The sequence below is a fragment of the Heteronotia binoei genome, chromosome 5, assembly GCF_032191835.1.
Source record: "Heteronotia binoei isolate CCM8104 ecotype False Entrance Well chromosome 5, APGP_CSIRO_Hbin_v1, whole genome shotgun sequence".
Lineage (NCBI taxonomy): Eukaryota > Metazoa > Chordata > Lepidosauria > Squamata > Gekkonidae > Heteronotia > Heteronotia binoei.
This window is the reverse complement of record NC_083227.1, coordinates 118,753,435-118,780,639: the sequence shown is the minus strand read 5'-3', so window position 1 is coordinate 118,780,639 and position 27,205 is coordinate 118,753,435. Positions and strand designations below refer to the sequence as shown.

Genomic DNA, 27,205 nt, shown 5'->3' with positions numbered 1-27,205 from the left:
TTTTGGCTCCACCCCCAAAGTCCCCAGATATTTCTTGAATTGGACTTGGCAACCCTACCCAAAGCTCCACTCCTATGAGCTCCTGCCCAAAATGAGGCTTGGTACAAATCAAGGTCATGTGTTTTTAACTAAAACAACTTTACTACTGCAGTTTCAGGACTAGAATGCAGACTGAGAAAAGAAATGAGACATAGAATAGTTGCTAAGCTGTTTAAGTGCTGAGTCTGAGTTTCTGCCGTTCCTTTCCTGCTGGGAATTGCAAATGGGTGTTTGTAGAATGGATGCTGGTCCTTTTGCACACCATCACGCACACATGCAGAAAGAGAGAGGACAGCTCTTTTTTTCAGGATTCCTCCCATGTGTGTCAAAAAGACAGACTTTTAATCCTGGTTTAGCCCTGTCCCCAAGCTGACATTCTGCACTAAAATCATAGAATCATAGACTCATAGAGTAGGTTTCTCTGATTATAGTGTAGAATGTCAGCTTGGGGACAGGGCTAAACCAGAATTAAAGGTCTAGTGCGAAACTGGACAATTTAGCTATTCTGGGGCCTTAGGTTCTTACCAAAGAGATGCCATGCTTTCACTCCTGACTGTAAAATCAAACCTATCCAGCCAAACAAGGCTTTTACTAGCTTGGGTGACTTTTTAGAGCTGGTCAGTCACCATAGCTACCATGCCCATCTGCCCCTCATTTACCACAGTGTTTCCAACAATTCCTAGAGAGGTATGACATCACTTTGGGTTTTCACTGGAAGTGATGTGATGCCATCACCTGTCAGTAATTTCTTTTCCTCCTACCAACCTCTAGATGGGCAATAGGAGCTGGAAGCAAATTTCTCACTCCTACCAGGCACAGAGAAAGCCTACCAGAGATGGATGTTTCTCAGTAGCGGTACCAAGGCTGTGGTACTCCCACTGTAGAGAATATTAACTGTTGCTGAATTTATAATCTTCCATGTAACCAGTTTTATCTTCCCAGTGTTTCAGTTTCTTTATCCTTTGTACAATTTTTTCAGCTGTCCTGCTTTTTTACTACTGTTATTTTAGAAGACTGTTTCTTTGTTTTTGTGTTGGGGGGGGGGGGGTTAGGAATTTTAAGAACATTTTTCCTATTTTAATCTGCTAGTGTCTTAAAACTTTTATCTATTCATATTTTAATTGTTTTGACTGCTAAACTTTTATGATGTCCAGTTTTGTCTTCTTTGTGCAGCTGTTTTAATTTTTTGTGATGTTTTTACTGTTTTTACTGTTATACATTGTAAGCAATGCAGTAGATATATGTGGTAGATGGAGAGGCAGGGTTTATATAGTTTAAATCAATATCATTTCTGTTTGAAAAAATAACAGTATTGCTTGCATTGATGTTTTGTTATCAAAATATCAGGTTGGGTCCAGACTAACTTTTTCATTTGCATGAGGCACTTCTGTCAGTGGAACAGAAAGTTCTTCCTCCCCCTCCTTCACTAATCTCCCCAAAAAGGGGACAGGGGACTTTCAGAAATAGGATTAACTCTGCAGCAGGAAAAGGAAAATTTCTTCACCCCTTCCATTCATGGAAAATTTAGTCTGAAAGCAACCCATGCAAGTCAACATTTCATACTAATGCTACTACATTTACACAGTTTTATATGAACTTCAGTTGTTGTAGGGTTCTATGAATTTTAAGGTAGTGCAGCCACCACAACACAGTCCTATCTGCTATTTTATTTATTTATTTATTTATTTATTTATTTATTTATTTATTTATGAAATGCCAGGAGGTGACCATTGCATGGATCACTGTGGCTAGGTCATGGGGAGATAGGTAGGGAACCAGTTGCCTGACCTGCCAAAGATAGGAAAATGCAGATCTGGCAACATTCATGACTTGGGCCTCTATTGATAATGAGACCTCCAGGATCACAACCAAACTCTTCACCATTGGTGCTGGTAATAACAATGCTCCATCAAGAGCTGTGAACTGGATCCCTAATCCTGCCTCATCCCTGGCTCAGGCACAGGTTCTCCCTCTTTGATGGATTTAATTTCAGTTGACTGAAACTGATTGATGGGTTCACACAATGTGAGATGTAGGCTGCACTACAACTAAAGATGGTGTGCGCTTCATGGTGAGCAGAGTCAATGGTGAAATTACAAGGCAGCCACCATTATATATAAGCCAGTCCTTGGATCTGCTCATGTGTCAACTGTTACCTTGAACAGCTGCCAAACAGTTTTGTGACTGCATGCTAGCTGCATAGATGGAGCTGTATTTCTGTCATGCAAGCTACTTTTGCATCTGTTCACTAAATGAAATTGATTCTCTATCAGTGTCATCGATGATCATGTCAGGTAATTAAATGATGGGGGATGGAGTACTATGGCTTCCCTAAGACTATACAAAAACACACATGCACAGCATAACCTCAATAATATTGATCTTAAAGTGTTTAATTTGCTTGTTGCTCAGCGAGCAACAAAGACAGGTCTATGGAGGCACTGCAGGAATGTACATGCATGAACTGTTGCTGGTTACACTGTAATGTACTGTTTGAATATGCAAAGGATATTTATAAAGCCTGACAAATAGGTGTGATCTGCTCTTAGCCTATCAGAAATTATCTCCCTGTGCACAGCCAGAATGTAAATGAAACCAGAGGGAGTTCAAGCATTACTTAAAAGTAGACATTGTTGGCAATTTCTGCTCTAACATGATTCTATAATTCCTAAGGCCTTCTGGACACACTAGCACTTGCAAGGGATCATGTCTCATACATAGACCTTCCTATGACACTCCTAACCCTAGAGGCAATGACATTTTTAGTGATCATCACGTGTGTAATAGGGCTATGAGTTAATATATGTAATGAAAAGATTAAATAAGCTTACATTATGAAGTGTCTCCTCTCTTAATTCAATAATATTTTCCAAAGAAAATATGTGTTCATTTCCTGTTAGGGAAATTTTCTCTCTCCATGGTAAACAAATAGTGTTGTCCAAACATCAGACTGCATTTATGGCTGAAACTTCTTAAAACCTAAGCCATATTGGATAATTAACTTCTGATCAATGGAGATAAATTATTACATTTTCTCTTGGGTGGGGCAGGGGTTATAATTGGTTCTCTGTAAGATAACACATAAATATCAGAATCTTAAAGTTGTGCTACCCTGAACAGAAATTCCATTGATTTTAACAAAACAAAGATCTCATTCCTTGTCTAAGATAGTAGTTAGTTGGTAGCATATTGATTTTTCTCTAGGTTTGCGTGACATGGTTATTTACCAATTATATTGAAACATGGGTGTTAATAGAGGATAATTTTGTGCACAACAGGAATTGTTGTAGTTAGTGAGAAGAATATCATGAGAAATAATTAGGAACTTAACAAATAATAGCCCAAAGTTGTGGGAATGCATAATGAAAATTCAATGTTCAGGACCTGCCGAGATAGTAAATAAGCTCCTGTACGTATATCAGCATATTCTGATAATGCAATACAGACCAAAGAAATCCTTTTCTGTTAGTGCAGGGAATCAGAATAGTTCCTTATGCAACTGAACAATACAAAGACGGAAGAGAAGCACCAGTCTGTCAACACAGTATCCTCCATTGGAAGGAACACTGAGGTGTGACCAGGAGGAAAGCATACTTGAAGGAGCTCTGCAGATGTGTTTTTGAGTTTTCTTCTCCTGCAATTCCTCTTTTATCAAGCCACTCCACATAACACATTTATATGTTTAAATGTAACTTATTCAGAAGAGATAATGCCAGTAGAATGCCAGAATCTCTCCCACACTAGGGTTCATGTCTTGACATGGGCAGATCTCAGAAGCACCAACCTTTTGCCAATCAAGAAAAATAGAGACCCTTGGGCAGCAAAAAAAGAACATGCAATAGCAAATTAATATGGCATTCTTATCATCTTCGACCTAACTGGGAAAAGACGCCATACCCATGTGTCAACCAGAGGTCATAGGTTTGGATATCACTAAGGGGGATGCTGATAAGAAGGTAAAGGTCACCTTTTGGGCAGCAATGCACCAATAGAAGGAAAAGCCTGAACTAGAACCCACAACTCACATCCTTGAGAGCACTTCTCTAAGACATACCATAGAGCACTATAATTCCTGCAGCTGCCTTGGCATTAATACCAGCTATATATACTAGGGCACAGAAAAGTCATAGTGCAACAGCGAGACACAAGGATAACATAAACAATCATGCTGATTCAATTCCTGCATGTTGCTGGGAAGCTCAGAAAAGAGTCACAATCCAGGCACAATTGAGATTTAGCCCTGTTGTATGTTATCATTGGTATGGACCTCTCAGCAAATTATTGCCCCACATGCCCATTATTTTAGTTGGTAATCCTCCCTTGCACCATCTCTCTGCTGTTTTCATGGGGCTCACTACCATCACCTGCTCCCATTCATTCCCAGCAACATCTGCACTGTCTCCACAGCTACACATACACTTCTTGTAGGTTCATCAGATGCAAGCATTGATCCTGGGGAGTGTTAGGCTTTTAGAGCCTTGGTCTCCCTGATGATGACAATTATGATGATGATGACGATGATGATGATACTGGATTTATATCCTGCCCTACACGCTGAATCTCCCAAGTCTCAGATCGGCTTACAATCTGCTTTATCTTCTTTCCCCACAACAGACACCCTGTTAGGTGGGTGGGGCTGAGAGAGCTCTCCCAGAAGCTGCCCTTTCAAGGAAAACTCTGAGAGCTATGGCTGACCCAAGGCCATTCCAGCAGCTGCAAGTTGTTAGCTGCCCATAGCCCATTAGGGGAGGGCAGGATATAAATCTGATAAAATAAATAAAAATAAATAAATAAGTGGAATAGTGGGGAATCAAACCTGGTTCTTTCAAATAAGATTGCACACTTAACCACTATACCAAACTGGCCCTCATACCAAACTTGCAAGACTGTACCTGTGCTTATCCCCTACGCCCACCTCCTGATGTGAGTTGCAGTCTGAAAACATCTGAGGCTGGTATAAGCAGGGAATGGGAACTCATCCCTGCCTACCAGACCCTAGTAATACACAGACAATTCTATAAGATGTTTAGGAGAGTTGTGTTTGGTTACAGACTTAGTATCCCAAGCTGCTGCACCAGTGCTGGTTAGGAGGCTGAGGTGGAAGGACTTATATTTTTATTTTCCATGCGTTCAATGAGGATTTTTAAAGTTATGCCAGGGTTCTTGCTGGCATTATGCTGGTGTAGGAGCATGATCTGGCTGGAAAAACTTAGGGTGCCAGTTAAGCCCTGCTGTTCCTCTGACATACTCCTGATGTCACCCATTCATATACTGGAACCAGGATTACACCATCCTGATGCTGTTATCACTATATTTCCAGGATAAACTGGCACATTCTCAAGGTATACCAAGGTTGGGTTTGGTTATCATCCTAATCCATTCAAAGATAAGGTTTAGGACTGTCCTGTAAAGTACTTAAACTAAACACTTAATATACTAAAGATTTCAGAAGCGCAATGGGAATTCAAATTTTATTTTTGAATTTCACAATGGAAGAAATGAATTGGAAAAATGAAAACATCTAGTAAATTTTGACTATTTGCCAATATTCATTTCAGCTATTCTTAGGAAAGCAAAAAAAGGAAAGTACCTGTGTTGGTAGAGGTAAGAGTGCTGCGGAAAATATGATCTCAGCTGTTGTTCCATTTTTGGAGTGATTAATGTGGTTGCATATGATGCAGGAAATGAAAACTAGAAATCTGGATAAGTAATGAGTGTTCCAACAGAACAAATTCCTCTCAAACTACAGAACAAACTGATATGCTGACCTCCAATAAATTACTCTGCGAGTTTTTCAACAAACTAGGAAACAAAGTTTTGCTTTTTTGTTGGTGCATGTTTCTGCTGAGTTTCAGTGATAATGTGAATGTACTTAATTGGGAGGAATATGGATGTTTCTGACAATTTTATTTTAATGCTGGAGTATTTTGGAGATGATTATGAATGATGACATAGGGAAGTAGAGCTCTACTGAAAATACCTATCATTACAAATTTTGAGACAGAAGGCAAGCAAACAATTAATATGCTCCAGTGACCAAGTGGTAGATTGATCTCCACATTTGGATCCAACCTGGGTCATGCCAGTGGCACCAGTACCACATTCTTTTTTTTTTTTGTATGTTCGTTTTAAGAGAAAAAGAAAAACAAAAGAATTCCTGGTTTTGAAACTGTTACAATGTTCACTCATAAGTAATTTTAATGCCCTACTGATAGCCTTGTAGGAGAAGGGGGAGATCATTCCTGTGTAAATCTAACTCTATCAAGACTTTTTTTTTGTCGAAAAAGCCCAGTTGAAACTTATTTGCATATTAGGCCACAGCCCCTGACATCACCATTGTTCCTATTATGTATAGGAATCTAAGTGTTATCAAATGGTTTCCTGCCTGGCTCATTGGAGCCTGAAGGACTGAGCTTGGGGACTCAGGAACAATGGGCAGTAGGATCCAAATCTCAACTGCCCTGCTCCAAACACAGGCCCCCTGCTGGTTTGAATGACTCAATAACGTGCTAGCACGGGAACCCAGTGTTGTATATAGTTGGCCCAGCAGGCCCCGTTCTCCAGTTCAGTTAGTGCAGCCACCACCATGCTGTACTCAATAAAGGGATAGTTATCACTACCACCTTGCCTCTTCAATGCCTAAGAACCCACTATATTATAGTTCAACACAGTTCAACTTATTTGCATATTAGGCCACACACCCCTGGTGCCAAGCCAGCCGGAAATGTGTTCCTGTGCATTCCTGCTCAAAAAAAACCCCTGACTCCATTTAAGAATGCACTGTTGGCCACAAGAAGAACTAATTACTAATAGATGTGGTAGCAATAATACTCTGTAGTCCTACCTTTCTTGAAACAAATATCCCATGTGAAATTAATTCAGCTAATGTATGTTCTTCATTATCAAGGCAATATGCAATATATGCATATTGTATATTATAAATAAAGGGGTAAGCTTACTTGAGAGGTAGCTTGTTCAAATATGTTTAAAGATACAGAGCTGGCATGTCATGCTTTGTAGAATTCACAGAGGGAGTGGAGAGCCAGGATTCTATAGTGGTTAGAGTGTTGGATGAGGAGTGAGGAGAACTGAGGTCCAGTCACTGTTCCACCATGAAGCTCACTGAATAGCCTTTGAGACAGTCACACAAAAACTCATGCTCTCTGTCTCTTAAATTCTTGTGAGGAAAAAAGCACGTACACCAGTTTGAGCCTCTTGGTAAAAGTACAAAAGATTATTTTATTTATTATTGATTTGATTTATTGGTCTTCCTTCCCTATGAACACAGAGCAACAATATATGTACAATATATTATTTAAATTAAAACCAACATTAAAATCAAGTCCAGGTAAGACTAGAGTATTGATAAGAGAAAGTGCTTTCTGCACTAGCTTCTCTGAGGTTGTTTTGTTGTCGAGGCTGTTGTATTTTTAAAGTTTGGGAGCTTGTTTGCCCACAAGGTGGGAAATGAGCTTGTGCTACTTCAGACCTTCTGTGCTTTCTCTCTTGTGTTCATCTTGTACTCATGATTTATTTTGTATGTGAGTAGAAAAGACACAAGAGTAGCAGGTGCATAAATAGAGGTAGACAGCCAATGTACCAAGAAAAATTAAGATGCAGTAAGGAGTAAGACTCATTACATGTCTATTGTTCACTGGAATCATTGTACTATCTTTGATAGTCCAGCAGCCTGACACTTATTCAGAGTGCAGGAAAAGTGTCCAGTAAGGCTAGAGAGAAAGGATGTGATCGTGATCCAGATGTAAAACTGAGAGCAGATTTTATCGCTGACCTTGGGCAAGCCATTTAATTCAAAGTGACACTTTTTTTAGGTATGAGTGAAAACTGTTCCCAGACCATAGTAGCTCTCAGAAACACACCCTTGTTTGTTCTAGTAATGTGTCATTTTGCCTGCTCTTCCAAGATGCATCAGCAGGCATCTTTCTGTATGTTTGTAGCCACACATGGAAGAAAGGGAAATGAGAAAGAAGCAGGGTTTAAGTCAGCCGATGGTAGCCTTCCCTTATTCCAAAGGGAAATGAGAAATAACATGGGACTAAGTTATCCCTTCCTTTGCCCCCCCAGTCGGAATGAAGAGGCAGACACAAGTGTTGGGTTTTAAACCGGGCCACTTTATTGATAATTAACAACTGTAACTGGCAGGGGGGGTGAAACCAACCAGACAAGCCCTGGGGTCAACACCTGGACCCCGCCTTGTCCAAAGGGCGAGCCACCCTGCCCCCAGCACAAACCCGCGTATTCGGGTTGTAACTGAGCGGCCAGGCCTCCAGCCATCACCACCGGGCTGGCATCAATCCCCATGGAGAGATCCACCCAGGTGAGGCTCCCTGTGATCTGCATTCCCCGCACTGAGCCGTTTAGCCCATCTACGGTTCCTGCAGACCACCGCACCAACGGTGCTAGGCCATAGGTGCTCCCCTGGGAAACCCAGTGGCTAAACCTCATCCAGCCTGCGACCAAACTAATACCGTTAACCAAATCATTACCAACCAGACAAGCCCTGGGGTCAACACCTGGACCCCGCCTTGTCCAAAGGGCGAGCCACCCTGCCCCCAGCACAAACCCGCCGTAATCGGGTTGTAACTGAGCGGCCAGGCCTCCAGCCATCACCAACCGGGCTGGCATCAATCCCCATGGAAAGATCCAACCAGGTGAGGCTCCCTGTGATCTGCATCACCGTACTGAGCCGTTTAGCCCATCTACGGTACCTGCAGACCACCGCACCGACAGTGCTAGGCCATAGGTGCTCCCCTGGGAAACCCTGTGGCCAAACCGCCAAATCTAACCTACTAGGCAGTACAAGGTAGGCGAAAAACACCCCCACAAGCGCCAATTGTGTGGGAGTGAAAAAATTCCTACCTGGCCCCAAAAGGCGACCGGCATACGCCTGTACTGCGAAAGGGAGGGTGGGCGGGCAGAGAGCCGAATAAAACTGCGTAGAAGGAGGCGGGAGCCGGGGCTTATATAGCCCCAGCTCCGCGCCTGAACGAGCACCCGGATGTTGGGTGATTCTGCTGCCCCTCCCTCCTTCCGACGCGGCAAAGACGGCCCCCAGCCTAATAGCCTGCAAGCTGGCTCGGCTGGGAAGGGGCCGGACCTTGCCCCCCCAGTCGGAATGAAGAGGCAGACACAAGTGTTGGGTTTTAAACCGGGCCGCTTTATTGATAATTAACAACTGTAACTGGCAGGGGGGGTGAAACCAACCAGACAAGCCCTGGGGTCAACACCTGGACCCCGCCTTGTCCAAAGGGCGAGCCACCCTGCCCCCAGCACAAACCCGCGTATTCGGGTTGTAACTGAGCGGCCAGGCCTCCAGCCATCACCACCGGGCTGGCATCAATCCCCATGGAGAGATCCACCCAGGTGAGGCTCCCTGTGATCTGCATTCCCCGCACTGAGCCGTTTAGCCCATCTACGGTTCCTGCAGACCACCGCACCAACGGTGCTAGGCCATAGGTGCTCCCCTGGGAAACCCAGTGGCCAAACCTCATCCAGCCACCGCCAATGCCAAGCCTCTGCTTAGGCATTAGCGCCCCAACGGGTGGCCCAGAGCCAACCGCACCCCCTGCCGAATTTCAACTAAAAAGGCCCGGTTACCCGAATCGGATAAATGAACACCATCCGGCCGATACAGGTCAATTTGATTGACCCGTATGGCCGGATGAGGGAGGAAAATTCCTAGTCCCTCCTCCATGGCCTTCTGAATAGCCCTATTGGCCTTACGTCTGGCCCGTTCAATTCCACCCGGCGAAATGGCGTACCTCCACACCCTGCGTGGCAAAATTGCCGACCACACCAATATGACCCCAGGCCACCTGCGACGAATTTCGCGGAGGTCAGCCAACGCCTGCTGGGAAAGAGCTTTCCCACGCAGCAACCCCAGGTCATTCCCTCCCAAGTGAACGACCAGAATGTGTGGAGGCAACGCCCTTCGCTCCCTGAACAACAGTGGCAAGATCCCGGGCCAGCGCAGCCCCCGACGACCCAGCCATTCCACGGTAGCCCATGCACTGAGACCGAGCTGGGTGCCTACAGGAGACCATCTGGCGAAATGGGCAGCCCAAAAAACCATGCTGTGCCCGCAGATGAGAACCCGCCTTCTCTCACCCCAAGCCACAGCACCTGAAAAACAAAACACAGTCAGCAACATGCACAAAATTTAACCAACCACCCACCTACCTGCTAGGTGACCAGGGGGGGCGCACATAAGCTTATAAGCCGCCGACGGCCATCGGCCGATATGCTGGATGGCAGAGGGCGCTTGGCCCGTAGAGTAAAACCATCCTGTAAATCGCTAGCATCAGCCCTGCACGGGTATGTGGCCAATCACTTACTGAGAGCCGGCAGGCGGATGGGGCTGGGCCCCTTTTCCAGGTGGCTGCAAACCGCCGCCGCCGCCTCCGGGGCGCTTACCGCCCGCTCCCGGCTTTGCTCTACTGCAGGCCGACAGTGCGTGGGGCCCACTGCACAGCGGACATTCGTGACTAAATTTACAGGAGTCCCTAGGACAGACCCCCTTGGAAGCGAACTCCCAGCACAACAACCGGGGGTGATCCGTCTGGCCCGCGGAGACGCGGGCACCTGGGGTAGTCTGCTGTTGCTGTGATCTCTGAACCAAATGGCCGCTATCGGACCTGTCCCCGGAATTCGGTTTTGCCGGGGCCATCAGCTGCAACCACAGCTGCTGATTTATTTGGTCCCACGGCATTCCCGGATTGACGGCGGCCCGCATTCGGAAGGCTTCGTCGTATTGCAGCCATGCTGCCCCGGCGAAGTCCGAATAGGCCCTATAGACTATGTCTATATATTGAAAGAGGGAAGCCGCCCTAGCCGGTTGTGCCCTTGCAATGACCCCGGCATAGATCAGGAAGCCGGGCAACCAATTTGCCCAGGCCCTTTCAACCTTCCTGCGCTTTATCTTTTCCTTGTCCCTGTCGTCGAGCTCATCCTTGCTTTTCTTCTCGAGCTCCCTAAACAGGAGACCAAAAACATCGACGTACTCCCCACGGAGGATTTTGTCGCGCGTGGCCGCCGTCAGATGCTCCCCCAAAGGCAAAGAAGTGTCGCCATAAGGGAGAGCATGAAAGGGGATACTTGCATAGGGGTTTGGTTGATAGAACCACCCACCCGCTCGAGCTGCCGGCCATGCCCCCTGGAATTGTGCCCCCTGTTGACCACCCCATGGCAAAATGCCCGGTGTGGGCAATGAGGGAGGGGCTGCGGGGGGCGCCCCAGCGCCCACCTGCTGACCAATAGGGGTAGGAACTGCACTGGACAGCAAACTGGGTGCATGCAAACCCCAAGCCCACGGCTGGGCGGGGCCAAACTGTTCACCGGCGCCTAACCACCCGGGCCCCCATCCCACCCCGCTCGCCCCCAGCAGATGGGGGGTTGGCTGGGCGGGACCCCAAGGCCAACCTTGAACAGGCAGAGTAAGGGGCTTACCACCGACACTCGGAAAGACGCCCGAACCTCCAGGGGGCTGCGTCCCCCCGCTTCCAGACGCCCCGTCACCCGATGGCGTGCCCGATGGGCCTTCGCCCGGATCCTCCTCTTGATCAGGTTCCGACGGCGCTTCGGGCTCCGGCTGCCCACCCTGTAAAGCAGACAGCCGTGCGAGCAATTCTGATTCGAAAGTCAGTCGCGCCGACCGGCCGGTGGCACGGCGACGCCCCTCCCAAATGGGGGCACCCCTGGCAACACGGTCCTGTTCAAGGGCATCCAGGTGACTCATGATAGCGAGTCTGACCCGCTCACTTTGCCCCTGTTCTTCAGCTGGGGCTCCCTGCTGTCCCCGCCCCCGGGGTGGACGGGCAGGCTGCTTGCCTTTTGATTTACCTTGCCCTTTTTTTGGTGCCATCCTGCCAAGTTAAGCAGAAGAACGACAGAGGCTGCAACCACCAGCACCCAACTACCCTTCTCAGCTCCACCCACCTCCACTGGTATGAAGAGAGGGAAGTCCGGTAAGTGCTGCAGGTCAGGACAAAGATCACAGCACCGCCCCAACCAGCCACCCCAAAATCACCAACTCCTCACCTCCTGGGTACACAGGAAGAGAGACGGGGCGTGGGGGAGGGAGGGGGGGTGACCTGGGGAAGAGCCTCAGCACCAGGCAGCCCCTAACCTCTAAAATAGGTGTTCAGCTATCCAGAAGAACGCAACCCGGGGGAGGGGAGGGGGAGACTCACCCCACAACCCAAAGACAGAAGCCCAATTCCTCCTCCCAATGGGGGAGTTAAGCATAAAACCGTGGCCCAAAGGTGGGAGAAAAAAGCTCGCCTCCACCCGCCAGAAAAGGAAACTGCCTATGATGGCCAGCCGCCCGCGCTCCCCTTAGCTAGAGGACGCTGCGCGCTGCCCTGATCCAGGACCTCCCAATGAGCCGCGCGGGAAAAAAGCAGCCAGGCCAGCCCCGTCGGACCCAGCCTCCCAAACCAAACCGTCAGCGCTAATAAGCCTCGCAGCGCTCCACGGCCGCCGCACGCGCCTCGCCGCGCACAACAACGCCGCGCCGATCAGCTGTTCGGTGCCGAAGTCCCTCGCCGCCAGGCCTCGCCGACGCAGCACGACGCACGTGGCTCTCTCCCCAGAGAGCCGAATAAAACTGCGTAGAAGGAGGCGGGAGCCGGGGCTTATATAGCCCCAGCTCCGCGCCTGAACGAGCACCCGGATGTTGGGTGATTCTGCTGCCCCTCCCTCCTTCCGACGCGGCAAAGACGGCCCCCAGCCTAATAGCCTGCAAGCTGGCTCGGCTGGGAAGGGGCCGGACCTTCTGACACACTTCTTACAGCTCTCCAGTCTCTGGAGGGCAGTTAGCAGCTCCATATCATTTCTTTATTCCACAATTATTTGACAGGGCTGGTTCATTATTTCTCTGCCTGCACCATTGCCCATTGCTGCTGGAGGCATTGCTGAAAGAGGAAAATGGCAGGCTGTGAGAAAGCCACAAAGTGGCTTTAAAAGTGTTGGGGACATAAACTTGCACTTGGGTCATGTTTACTATGGAGCCCCAGACCAAGAGCTAAGAGACTAAATCCTAAGCAGATCGACTCAGAATTTTACTCAAGTATTCTTAGGATTGCACTGCAAGTGACATATGGCTGACCAAAAATTTGAAAACACATTTCCAATCAGTCTTCTGTAGACTGCTAGGATGAATGCATAGTTTGCACATGCAGCCCAATATAAAACATGGCACTAGATTAGTCTGCTATGAGATCAAGACTAGTCTCAGGTATAAACATCACTGGGCAACACTCAAGAATCCACAGCTTTAGGAGGGCCTTCTGCTGTGCCCATCCTCTCTCTGGGTGTGTTAGTGGAGGTTTGGCTACCATGGAAAGCAAGGTGGATTGCCCACCTATCCCTTCTCTTTCAGCCTGCACACAGTAAGCATAGGTGGAGGTAGTGGCTACTCCCTTGTCTTGCCCACCATCAATATAGATGGAGGTGGAGGCTACTCTTCCTCCTCTGCCAGTTAGTCAGAGGAAAGGCAGTAATGGTTACTGTTATGAAGTTAGGAAAGAAACAATTTTGAGTTTGCAGTAAATTACCATTTCACAGAGATGCTAACATACCAGATTGGGGGAGGGGAAGAAATCAGAGTGGCATCTGTCACAACATCCAGTCAAGCTGGTAGAGGGAAACTATCAATGGAACATTTCTTCAGTTGATACCTAATTCTGTCTTTCACTCCATGCCATACTTTGCAGACTACACCATTTTGGGGCCAAGACATACTACCTTCCTCAGTGAATTGTTTATTGGTCAAAACCTCCTTTGGTAGTTTTGAACTGGAACCCCACATGAGGAGGGTGAGACTGATTTATGTATGCAGATTGTGTGTTTAGTCAGCTAGAAACTGATTTCTTGTTCTTTATTTTTTTTTAAAAAACCTGTAATTCACCTTTTTAGTATTAACACATAATATATTAGGAGCCCTGTGGTGCAGAGTGGTAAGCTGCGATACTGCAGTCCAAGCTCTGCTCATGACCTGAGTTTGATCCCACTAGAAGCTGGGTTCAGGTAACTGGCTCATGCTTGACTCAGCCTTCCATCCTTCCGAGGTCAGTAAAATGAGCACCAAGCGTGTTGGGGCAAAATATAAGTGACTGGGGAAGGCAATGACAAACCACCCTGTAAAAAGTCTGCCAGGAAAACATTGTGAAAGCAACGTCACCCCAGAGTTAGAAACAACTGATGCTTGCACAGGGGAGTACCTTTACCTTTAATACTAAAATATTAAATTGTGGTACTTTGAGAAGTGACTTTCTGGACTATCATCCCTATAACAGAGCAGCTTTTAATGTATACAGATAAAGAACAGGGGATGAAAATCCTGGTGATTTTTCATGGATACATACCTGTAACATATATTTTAAGGGATGCCGCCTTTCCTAAAAGCCAGTTCCTCCAAGGTGATGGCAAGAAAATTACCAAGATCTCTGGTGTCCAAGAGGGCTAGGGTGTTCATGGAATGCACAGCTGGTCAAAGAAACATAGGGATCTATAGGCCATTACCTGAATTGTCTGTTCTAATTTAGATGGGGAAATTAGCTAAGAGACAAAACTGGCAAAAAAGTTATAACTGGCAGGATCTTTGCTCCTGTGTCTACCAGGATCAATTTCCAGAGAAAAACTTCAATTGTAAAATAAAGTTGTTTTCTTGAAAAATACTGATTAAATGCAACACATACACCCAAAAAGCAATCAAATAATACAAGCAAGATGACAGAGAAATGGGGGAGGGTTTTTTTGAGGGGGGGGGTGATATTTACAATTCATATGTGCAGGGGTCCATGAAATGGCCAGTGTATCATTCACAAAAGGAACCCAAATTCATAATTTGGGGGTGAGACTCCATGTAGGTGCCCTTAGAGTAACACGGAGTTGTGGTCAGGCATCTATTCTCATACTTTTGGGTAGGGGTCCTGAGGGGGCAGGGGTGTAATTATGACAGAGGACTGAGATGTTTCCCAAGCCTTAAGCAATAGGTGTGATGGCACCCCAGTGGGTGTATCCTGAATGCGTCAGCAAACCTGTCCAAATATGTGAACAAGTTGATGTTTACTTGGTAACTGAGATAATAATTTAGAAAGATGACTACTAGTGACAGACATATCTACTCATCAGGAAAGAATATCTTTACATTAAAAAGAGATTTGGTCAGGAAGGAAGTAATAAAAGATTCAGAGAAGTGAATTTTCACACCTTAAAGAGACAAAAGGGAAGGAAGGAGCTTCTAAGAAGGCACATTTACATACTGGGACTTGACACTTACTTGGGCTGGGGGGAAATGGCAGATCACATGCAGATGCTGTTTTTTCCCCACAGTGTTCAGGGGCCATGTTTTAGACTGCATCCTGCCTGTATCCCTTTCAGGATTTTGCCACAGACAAAAAGAGGTGCCCTTTAAGGATGCTCTGAGATGTTCTAAAGACAAGAGTGCCAGTGGACACTGGTGTGCTAGGCTTAGTTAAATGTAGAATCATCACAAGGGTAGGTCCATAACAGCTGCTATACACTGCTTTCCACTGTTCAATCACCTTTCCAAGCAAGCAGTGAGTGCTGCGCAGAGAACCAGCCACCAAGCAGAAGATGACAGCTTTTTGTTTGTCTTGGCATGCTGGTAAGAATCAGTGGTGATTTGTTTGTCTTGTTTCTTTTTAACTGCTTCACAGGGTTCACTGAACAGCATCTTGCTGTGGCCTGGAACTGGCCTTATGACAAATATGTTTTTCTATGTAGACAAATATGTTTTCTGGATGGATGTGGCTTCATTATTATAGATATGTTATCATCAAAGTTGCTCTGAAATGCCACCATGTCAGAATGGAAATGTTGGATCCTGTCATTTGCCAGCAGAAATGCCATGGGGCACTGTGTAATGAGGTGTAGTAAAGAAGACGAACTGATGAAATTGCCACTGTTGCTCTAGTACAGCAAGCTTTGGAGCCAAGAAACAAATGTGCATGGGTTTGGGAACAGAATGCTTCCTGAGTTCTTCTTTATTGACTATACTACATCACATTTCATTCAAGGGATTCTCCCAAACCTCCCAACTTCAGGGTATTCAGGGGCTGGCTGCAGAAGGAGAAAGCAGGGGAGATCTATTTCCTTGATCAGATGGAAGAATCCACTTCACAGACCATTGTGGACATAGCATCAGGCTCTAATGGTTGATTAGATTCAAAGGGTTTTCTTAACCCTAAATTACAAACAGGTTTCCAGAAAGTGACTTCATCTCCTCTCTACACTGCAGACTGGAGTCACCCACACGGTCTCTTGTGATGGAGGCACCCAAGGGAGTTCACATAAATGCTGAGGCTGGCAACTTAGAAGCCACATGTAGGACAGAGCTCAAGCTGGAATCCAAAGATGGAGAGGTAAGTGAAAGCAAGACCAAAGCTATGCTAGAACCATGTTCTGCACTTTTTGCAAGGCTCTTTTATTTCATATTGTCATTGTAGACCGCAGTCTTTGCATACTTTAAAGATAAAAATATTATGATGATAATACTTTGCAATTTCATTTAGCACTGCGACTAAAAAATATACTTGTGAGGCTTAGCCAGTACACTGGAGCTTCTTGTTGGAATGATGGAACTCATTGTATGCAAACTACACGCCCTCCATTCAAAGCTGCAGAATGATTCATTAGTTTTAAAGTGCTTGGATAATAGCATTGGTTGTGTGAAGCAGATTTATGCAGCTGTAAAAATGTGCAGTACTACTAAATTCTCTTTTTCCTTGTCACTTTAAAGTGAGATTTACTTGACTAGCATAATTACATCTTATATCATGCATTTTTGCAATGAGGAGGGTTTAATTCACCTGTATTGATCTGTAAAGCTTTGCATCTATTTTCTGTTTGGAAGGAAGTGAAGTGTTAGAAGTCTGCAGACCACTAAAGATGCTCCAGGGTATGAGGTAGTATCTCAACCAGCATCTGTGATTTTGATTCATAAAGGACCCAAACATCATTTGTAAATTAGCTATTTCAGTAGAGTACTTTTTATTATTTCATTATTATTTGAAATAAAATTTTCTTTTGGAAAATTAGCCAATACTCTTATTCTATAAAAGGTACTGTCATTTTGCAGATCAATAAGTAGAAACACTCTCAGGCATCCAAAACTACATGTAAAGCTGGTAATAAAGCAGGTCATTTGACACTATGTCCTCCTAAGGTGGAAGTCTGCAAAAACAATGAAAAAGCAAATACACATGTAGCCCTCTTTACATGTTTCCATCCCAGTCCACCAATAGCATTCACATTTATCTACAGAAGTGCTCTGTAAACTCATATCTCTGCTTGTCTTTTCCCTAATGATGTCAGCCACCAGAAGGTTCACATGCCTCCAAAAGGGTAGAGACATTTGTAAAACATAGTTCTCTTTGTCTTTTCACACACCTTCAGATTAACAGCTTCTTCTGTTCTTAAGTCCTTCACAAAACATTCCTCTTTCAGCATTCTGTGACGCCACACCTTAACCAATGACTATTACCGTTTTCGCACACAGCTTACCTCGCAGGCACAATCCTGTTCCCTCTGCAGCATCCGGTCGGATTTCCCACCATCTGTGCCGGAGTTACAGGAAGTGCCGCGGCTTTTGCATAGCAAACGTAAACTGCTAAAACCCAGTTTACATTTGCTACGCAGAAGCTGCGGCACTTCCTGTAACTCCGGCGCAGATGGTGGGAAATCCGACCGGACGCTGTGGAGGGAACAGGATTGTGACTGCGAGGTAAGCTGAGTGTGAAAACGGTATATGTCTGCCCTTCTCACTACCTTTATAAATCCCCTATCTCCTTATGTAACATCAAAGCAGATTAGATGATTGGGGAGACAGGGAAACCATACAGAGCTGCTATTGTATATATTTTATTTCAGAAAAAAAAGTGATCAAAATTTAAGTGCTCAAAAGAATATAAATAATTCTGCTTGTCTTTTAGGGCCTTTAGTGTCTGCACAGTCTGTTTTTCACTCAATAAATTGATATGCTCATTTGCTATGCATAGACTAGACATCTTCCCTCAAAGTTTGTTATGGGGCTGTTGCATTTTTTTAACCATTGTATATTTATACCTGAGAAAATGCAGTGCTTTCCCCGGGAGTCAAAACCAATTACAGTTACCACAAAGAAAGTAATTGTCCCAGTATTTTCTGAAAGTTTAGTTTTTAATTAAAATATATCTTTGTAATTGCAAGACCAAAGCAAAATGTGCATCCTTCCTAATCTTATTTAAACAAAACAAAATTATGTACAGATTCAAGACAGCAACTTTGTGGGCAGTATTTAATGAGGCTATCCACTTTGCATGCCCTGAAATTTTATTCATGCAGGACAGGGGACCTTTTGGAACAGAAATAAGATGTGGCATAGTGAGCTACAACAAGAAAGAGCAACTGGCTGAAACCCCCATATATCCCTTATGTGAACTCTTGTGCAATTTACAGAAAACCTAGTAGAATGGCTCAATAGCACCATATGGGTGCATCTTACTCTGTTTCCATCTCCTTACAGCTTTTTTGTTGGGAGGGGGGAGGGGGAGGGAAAGAGTTCTATTACAGGAACTTGTTGCATTAATAATTCACTGGATTCATATCCCCCCTCAATATGCACAGTGCCCACCAATCAGTTTTGCTGTCCTTTTTGGCCTGTTTTTCCCCCCTTCAAACACACTTTTTCCAAATAAAAGAATTTGATTAACCACAAGTTTTTTCCCTTGCATGCCCCCTTTTTATACAAAGATGGGATTGACATTAAATCAGGGTTTAAAGGGTTATTATGGTAAGTTTAAAATGTGAAAGCAATGTGAAAGAGTTTTGCAGAATTCCAGAAACAGCCTCATAGTCAAGGGGCTGTTTTCTTGTTGTTCAAGAATTTTAACTGTGAAGCTATGATATACCTATTTTACCACATATTAACCCATATAAATATTGTGTAAGAACAGGGGTCAAGCATTACTTTCTGACGGAAATCTGTTGTCATATACCTGACATCAAAGCAGGAACACTAAAGTGAGTGAAGAGTTTTTGGGACAACTAGTTTATGCATATTGACAACCTTTCTAATCCTGGAGACAAAAGGATATTTCTCTGGGGTTGTAAACATATGCCATCCTGAAGGATGCAAAATTGTGATGGGAATAATAATAGACTGGGCTTACTTAAAAGTGGTTTCCCCCCTTAAATGTTGTTTATGCTTTCAAGATCATTTAAAGATATAGTACATTTAAGGAAGCATGAATAACTTATCCAATATTTTGAAACTGATTGTTCTTAAGAAAACCATGCTGGCTCTTAGTAATCACATCAATTCTTTCTAAATGTTCCAGGACCGACTGTTTGATGATTTGTTTTAAAACTTTTCTAGGTATAGATGGCAAGCTGACGGGTCAGTAGTTACCCGGATCATAAGAACATAAGAGAAGCCATGTTGGATCAAGCCAATGGCCCATCCAGTCCAACACTCTGTGTCACACAGTGGCCAAGAATTTATATATATATATATATATATATATATATATATATATATATATATATATATATATATATACACACACACACACACACACACACACACACATTGTGGCTAATAGCCACTGATGGACCTCTGCTCCATATTTTATCCAATCCCCTCTTGAAACTGGCTATGCTTGTAGCCGCCACCACCTCCTGTGGCGGTGAATTCCACATGTTAATCACCCTTTGGGTGAAGAAGTACTTCCTTTTATCTGTTTTAACCTGACTGCTCAGCAATTTCATCGAATGCCCACGAGTTCTTGTATTGTGAGAAAGGAAGAAAATGACTTCTTTCTCTACTTTCTCCATCCCATGCATTATCTTGTAAACCTCTATCATGTCATCCCGCAGGCAACATTTCTCCAAGCTAAAGAGCCCCAAGCGTTTCAACCTTTCTTCATAGGGAAAGTGTTCCAACCCTTTAATCATTCTAGTTGCCCTTTTCTGGACTTTCTCCAATGCTATAATATCCTTTTTGAGGTGTGGCGACCAGAACTGCACACAGTACTCCAAATGAGACCGCACCATCGATTTATACAGGGGCATTATGATACAGGCTGATTTGTTATCAATTCCCTTCCTAATAATTCCCAGCATGGCATTGGCCTTTTTTATTGCAATCGCACACTGTCTTGACATTTTCAGTGAGTTATCTACCACGACCCCAAGATCTCTCTTTTGGTCAGTCTCTGCCAGTTCACACCCCATCAACTTGTATTTGTAGCTGGGATTCTTGGCCCCAATGTGCATTATTTTGCACTTGGCCACATTGAACCTCATCTGCCACATTGACGCCCACTCACCCAGCCTCAACAGATCCCTTTGGAGTGCCTCACAATCCTCTCTGGTTCTCACCACCCTGAACAATTTAGTGTCATCAGCAAACTTGGCCACTTCACTGCTCACTCCCAACTCCAAATCATTTATGAAGAAGTTAAAGAGCATGGGACCCAGTACTGAGCCCTGCGGCACCCCACTGCTTATCGTCCTCCACTGCGAAGACTGCCCATTTATACTCACTCTCTGCTTCCTATTAATTAGCCAGTTTTTGATCCATAAGAGAACTTGTCCTTTTACTCCATGACGCCTTTGATGAGGAACTTTATCAAAAGTTTTCTGGAAGTCAAGGTAAACAACATCTATTGGGTCTCCTTTGTCCACATGTTTGTTCACCCCCTCAAAGAACTGTAACAGGTTCGTGAGGCAAGATCTTCCCTTACAGAACCCATGCTGAGTCTTCCTCAATAACCCGTGTTCATCAATGTGCCTACTCATTCTGTCCTTGATAATGCTTTCTACCAACTTTCCCGGTATTGAAGTCAGACTGACTGGCCTGTAATTTCCCGGATCTCCTCTGGAACCTTTTTAAAGATGGGGGTGACATTCGCTACCTTCCAGTCCTCAGGAACGGAGGCAGATTTCAATGAAAAATTACATATTTTTGTCAGACGATCCACAAGTTCAACTTTGAGTTCATTCAGAACTCTTGGATGTATGCCATCCAGACCTGGTGACTTATTAGTTTTTAATTCGTCTATCAGTTGTAGGACCTCCTCTCTTGTCACCTCAACCTGACTCAGGCCTTTCAACATGCCTTCCAAAATTAGTGGTTCTGGAGCGGGCAAACACTTCTCATCTTCCACAGAGAAGACAGAGGCAAAAAATGCATTCAGCTTCTCAGCCATTTCCCTATCCTCTTTCAGTAATCCTTTTACCCCTTGGTCATCCAAGGGTCCCACTGCCTTCCTGGCTGGTTTCCTGGATCGTCTTTTTTCCCCTTCTTGAAGATGGGGACAACATTTGCCTGCCTCCAATCTTCCGGCACCTCTCCTGTTCTCCAAGAATTCTCAAAAATAATAGCCAGAGGCTCAGAAATTACATCTGCAAGCTGTTTTAGAACCCTTGGATGCAGTTCATCTGGCCCTGAGGACTTAGTTTCATTTAAAGAAACTAGGTGTTTATGTACTACCCCTAAGCTGATCCTAGGTTGGAACTTCATACCCTCATATGTTCTGTTTTTGCCATGTTGAACATCATTTCCCTCAGAAGAGAAGACTGAGGAAAAGTAGGAATTGAGCAGTTCTGCCCTCTCTTCATTATCCGTTACAATTTCACTTCCTTGCCCTCGCAATGGGCCCACCACGTCCTTGCTCTTTTTCTTACTCTGAATATAAGAAAAGAACCTTTTGTTGTTGTTTTTAGCATCTTTGGTCAGTTCATACTGAGCTTTCGCTTTCCTAACTTTTTCTCTACAAGCACTGGTGATTTGTTTAAATTCATCCTTGGTTATAAGGCCCTCTTTCCAATTCCTAAAGGAGTCTTTTTTATTTCTTGAGTCTTTAGAGAGCTGTTTATGGAGCCACTTCAGCTTCTTTAGGCTGTATTTTTTCTTCTCACAGGAATCGTCTGAGATTGCACTTTCAGTATTTCGCTTTTAAGAAACTCCCACCCCTCCTGAATCCCTTTCGTCCTAAGTATTTCTGACCATGGGATTTTACCCAGCATAGTTCTAAGTTTATCAAAGTTTGCCTTTCTGAAGTTCAACCTATAAGTCTGACTACGTATAGCTTTTCCCTTCCCTAAGACTGTAAATTCTAAAATCACATGGTCACTACTGCCCAGGGTGCCCACTATTTCCACTTCTTCAATCAATTCTTCCTTGTTGGTAAGAATCAAATCCAAGATAGCAGATCCCCTTGTTTCCTTCTTCACTTTCTGGAAAAGGAAGTTGTCAGCAAGACAAGTCAGGAATCTATTTGACTTTTCCAACAGATGTCCGGGTGATTGAAATCTCCCATGATCACGGTATCCCTTCTCTTGGAGAACTTCGCAATCTGCTGTAGAAATATCTCATCCAAGTCCTCTGCCTGACTTGGTGGTCTATAGCAGACCCCCACAATAATATCACTGTTATTTCTTACTCCTTTTATTTTTATCCAGAGACTCTCAACTGAGCTGCCATGCTCAGATTCACATATTTCCTCACAAATATATACCTCCTTCACATATACTGCTACACCTCCGCCCTTTCTCATTTGCCTGTCCCTTTAAAATAAGTTGTACCCCTGAATCCCAATATTCCAGTTGTGAGTGTCATCCCACCAAGTTTCAGTAAGGCCTATTATGTCATAGTCTCCTTCCTTTATTAGGACTTCCAGTTCTTCCTGTTTGTTTCCCATACTCTGTGCATTAGCCTAGAGACATCGGAATCCACGTTTTATGCATCCCGAGGGTTTAGTTTCCGTACAAGCCTGCAAGTTAACATTACCTAGCGTATGCACCACTCTTTGCAAATCTTTAATGTTCTCATCCCCAGTTTCTGGCATCATACTAGGCTTTGAATTATTGTCTCACTTCCCCATACAATTTAGTTTAAAGCCCTCCTTATTAGGTTAGCAAGGCTGTTACCAAACACCCTTTTTTCTACCGCCATAAGGTGCAAACCATCTCCCAATAGAAGACCACCATCTCGAAAACGTAAGCCATGGTCCAAAAATCTGAATCTTTCCTGACAACACCATAGTCAGTCATTTATTTGAAGTATTCATATTTCTCGTCCTAAGCCACGGCCTTCAACAGGAAGCACTGATAAGAACATAACCTGTGCGCCCAGCTCCTTCACCTTCTGACCCAGAGCCACATAGTATTTTCTAATACATTCAGGACTATGACGGGCAGTATTGTTCATTCCCACATGGATCAACAAGAAAGGATAGTAATTTATGGGCTTGATAAGTCTTCCAATCCTTTCTGTCACGTGCTGGATACGTGCACCCGGCAGACAGCAGACCTCTTGGAATGATAAGTCCGGTCAGCACACTTTGGGCTCCAGCCCTCTGAGCAAGGAGTCTTCAATCACCACCACCTTTCTCTTCCTATATTGGGGAGCAATAGCTCCACAGGATCCTGAGAAACTTTCTTCAAGCTTCGTGGAGGCTGGGGAAATAACCTTGTTCCAATGGTTCAGAATCAGTTACTGTGGGGAGATCCTGGAACCTATTGCTGAGCAGCAGGGGCTCAGAACATCTGATTTTCTTTCTCCTTTGGGTTACATTTTTCCAGGAACCCTCCTCCTGTGTTGGATTCTCTTCTAATTGCTGAGATACCATTTCCTCTCCCTCCTCTTGTCCTTTCAAAAGCGCCTCATGCATTTTGTCAAGAAAATCTTCCCCTTCCCCTTGTCCCCTTGGAAAGCATTTCATGTGCACCCTGTAACAATGAAGACATCCCATATGTTGACATGCTTGTAGCATATCAGCAATAGATGACCCAAGCAGGAATGCTGCTGGCAGGCTGACTGTTTGTGAAGACAGAGTATACATTGTACTCCATCCATGACTGTCTGCTGTCATGCCTGTTTTGGCTAAGGTTGCCAAAACAGGTATGACAGGATTCTTCTCAGGATTATAACTGAGAGGAGCCTCCTGGACAAAATGGTGCTGTAATTATGAGAGAATTCCAGCCTCCACCTGGATGTTAATAACCTTAGGTTATTCCCTCAGCAGTATATGCATGATCCCCACATTCCATTTTTTTCATAACAGCTCCCTGAGGTAAATCAAAAAGAGAATAGTAACTAGCCCGAGGACTTAATAGCTTCTTGATTCAACCATAATTTGCAAGAAAAGTATAAAACAAGATTAGTTAGGTTATATGGGCTGCTAGCTGCATGGCTCTTGCATTATAAACTGAAATATTGTTGGGGAATAACCTTTGCCCTACAATTGTGCTGAATAATAATAACTTTGTTCTATCACTCCAGTTTACTTTCCCTGTTGTGGATGGTTATGTTTGCTGCTTTCATAGATCTCAGTCTTTTCTCTACTCCTGCTTTTAGCTTGTTTCTATAACAATAATGTTACCGAAATTTAAAATTAAATAGAACACTATACTCTTTTAATGTGCTGATATTGCATTGTCCAGCTTACTCAGCAAAATGGTGAGGAGGGAGAAGAATACAAAATTCAGTTAATACAGGCTTATGAGGTAGAAATCTGTCTTTTCAAGGATATGCTTTATACACTGTATGCCTTATACACTGCTAATGGCCCCTTTATCTCACCCTTCCTCCATGGAACTGAAGATGGTATATATATGAATTCATTAAACTGCCTTAAACTACATCCATCTAGGTCAGGATTTTCTACTCAGACTGGCAGTGACTCTTCAGTATCTTGCAGAGATAGGTTTGCCAGTCCCCAGTTGGGGACAGGAGATCCCCTGGTTTGGAGGCCCTCCACACACTTCAGGGTTATCAGAAAGCATAGGGGGTTGAATGTCTACTGGGCACTCCATTATACCCTATGGAAACTGGTCCCCCATATAATGGAGAATCGATCCATGGGTATCTGTGGCTATGGGGGGGCTATTTTTTGAGGCACAGAAACCAAATCTTTGGCATAACATCTGGTGCCTCTCCTCAACCCCCCCCCCCCAGTTTCAAAAAGATTGGACTAGGGGGTCCAATTCTACAAGCCCCCCCAAAAAAAGTGCCTCCTCCTCCATTATTTCTAATGAGGGGAAAACATTTAAAAGGAGTACAATCCCTTTAAATGTGATGAACTTCCCTCAGAGTTCAGTTGTGCTTGTCACAACCTTGCTCCTGGCTTCACCTCCAAAGTCCCCAGATATTTCCTGAGTTGGAATTGGCAACCCTACATGGAGAGGTCTTTCACATCACCTACTACTTGATCTTTTTTACTGAAGTTACCAAGGATTGAACCTGGTACCTTCTGCATGTAAAATAGATGCTGTCCCACTGAATCACTGTTCCTCCACTCTAGTTTCCCTGCCTCATTTTTATCTTCATAGCAATTCTGCAATGTAAGACTGAAATGTAACTGCCCTATAGCCATCAAAGAATCTGAATGTGGATCTCTGCAGTCTCAGGCAAACACTCTAAGTACTCCCTGACAGAAGCTTGCAAATTGAAGCTATGGGACAATTAGCATAAACTCTCTATTTCTTTTTCTGCCATGTCTGTTCATTGGGCATGGCATCTGATGTCATATATTTGAAATAAAATGCAAAAAAAAAAAAAAGAACCAGTAGCTCTATCTCTGTAATAGAATCGTTCATGCACACACACACACACACACATGAGAGTGCTGGGTTTGTAGGGAGCTATACCACTTGATAACAGGCTAGTTCTATGTGTAATAATGAAATGTCAGATAAACTAGCCTATTATACTACAGACACAATTGATTTTTTTCTATGTTAAAAAAAACAGAAACTTGGTATGGTTCACTTGTGTAGGATAAAATAAGTTTCTCAGTCTATTTCCATTGAAAGTCTAAAGCAACAAATCAATATTACTACTAATTTTTTTCTCTTCTTTTTCAGATAACATTGGACACTGCAAATATCAGACTACCTAGATTGCCTCAGGGCTCCTACTCCCCTACTGGATCCAGGCAAAAAATCTACGAGCTATGTGTGTGTCCCAATGGGAGGTTATTCCTGTCTCAGGCAGGATCTAGTTCCACCTGCCAGATAAACTCAAGTGTCTGTCTTTGAGAGAGACTGTTTGCAGCAGGCATAGCCGGCAGCACAATGGCCTTTTGTGGCCTCCCAGATAAGAGCTGCCAACTATTTTTAAAAGAACACAGAAAACCTATCAAAGACTGTTTTTGTGTGTGCGTGCGTGTGTGAATATATAAATATATAGATATATATAGATATAAATATATATATATATATATATCCTTTGTGTAAAATGAAGTTTCAGTACAAGAAGTCCCAGGGTGACCCTCTTTGTGTAGCATTCATTGTTCTCACATAAATTTTTATAAACCATGTTCTAATTGGATCTAGATCTTTCCAGGAGTTTTCAAACTATGTCATAGCAAGCCTAAAAAAAAATAAATACAGTGCTTTAGGGCCCCTCTTAATTTAGGTAAGGACCACCTCACATACTACATTTTATCTACAGGCACAGAAAGAAACCATGTCATGTGACAACATTTTACTCATGCCTATTTACCATGTGTACATGCACTTGCAACTCTGACAATTCTGACTTCCAAATGTGTACACTCAGAAAACTAGACAGGTACACTGTCTTCATAAATGGTGGTGTACACAGGTGCCTGCCTGTTTTTTTTTCTGAATCCATGTACACCTGTTTGGATGTAATGTCATGTGTGAAATAAACCTAAAATAATGCCCCCAAAACCGCAATGCAGCTCAGCTTGTCGCCACCACTCTCAACCGAACACAAAGACAGAGAAATCAAAGGCAAAGAAGATATTTGAGTACATGGATAGTATTCAAATGAATGGAACTACTGAGGAACAAAAAGTCAATGAAAATTAGTTGACCTGTTGGTCATTGGCCCTATCAATCAATTCAGTAACTGGGATGAATAAAGAAATGAAACCTCATCACCTCATCCTGAGAAATGTCCAAATGGCAGGAACCTACACTCTGCTTAGCTGCTGCCTTCCCCCACTTATGACAGCCTGTTTTGCACTTTGAGAACTACAGTTATAGCTTATACAAATAAGACTCTATTATTTACTATTTCCTCAAGCAAAGAGGATTAATGATTAATGAAAGTATAATAAAGTATAAATGATTAATGAAAGTATAATAAGCAAAGCATCTCTGATTATTA

General features: G+C 44.0%; 1 protein-coding gene across 2 annotated transcripts in view; it reads left to right on the top strand.

Moving 5' to 3' along the window:
• The window catches only part of SGCD (sarcoglycan delta), a 366,508-nt gene extending 339,536 nt beyond the window's left edge, over positions 1-26,972 (top strand). For both annotated transcript variants that reach the window (XM_060240255.1, XM_060240254.1), the window contains 2 exons: positions 16,322-16,445; positions 25,933-26,972. In XM_060240255.1, coding sequence (XP_060096238.1) covers positions 16,322-16,445; positions 25,933-26,106 — 298 coding nt within the window. In that variant the 3' untranslated portion in view covers positions 26,107-26,972. The remainder of the gene's footprint in view (positions 1-16,321; positions 16,446-25,932) is intronic.
• The last annotated feature ends 233 nt before the right edge of the window (positions 26,973-27,205 follow it).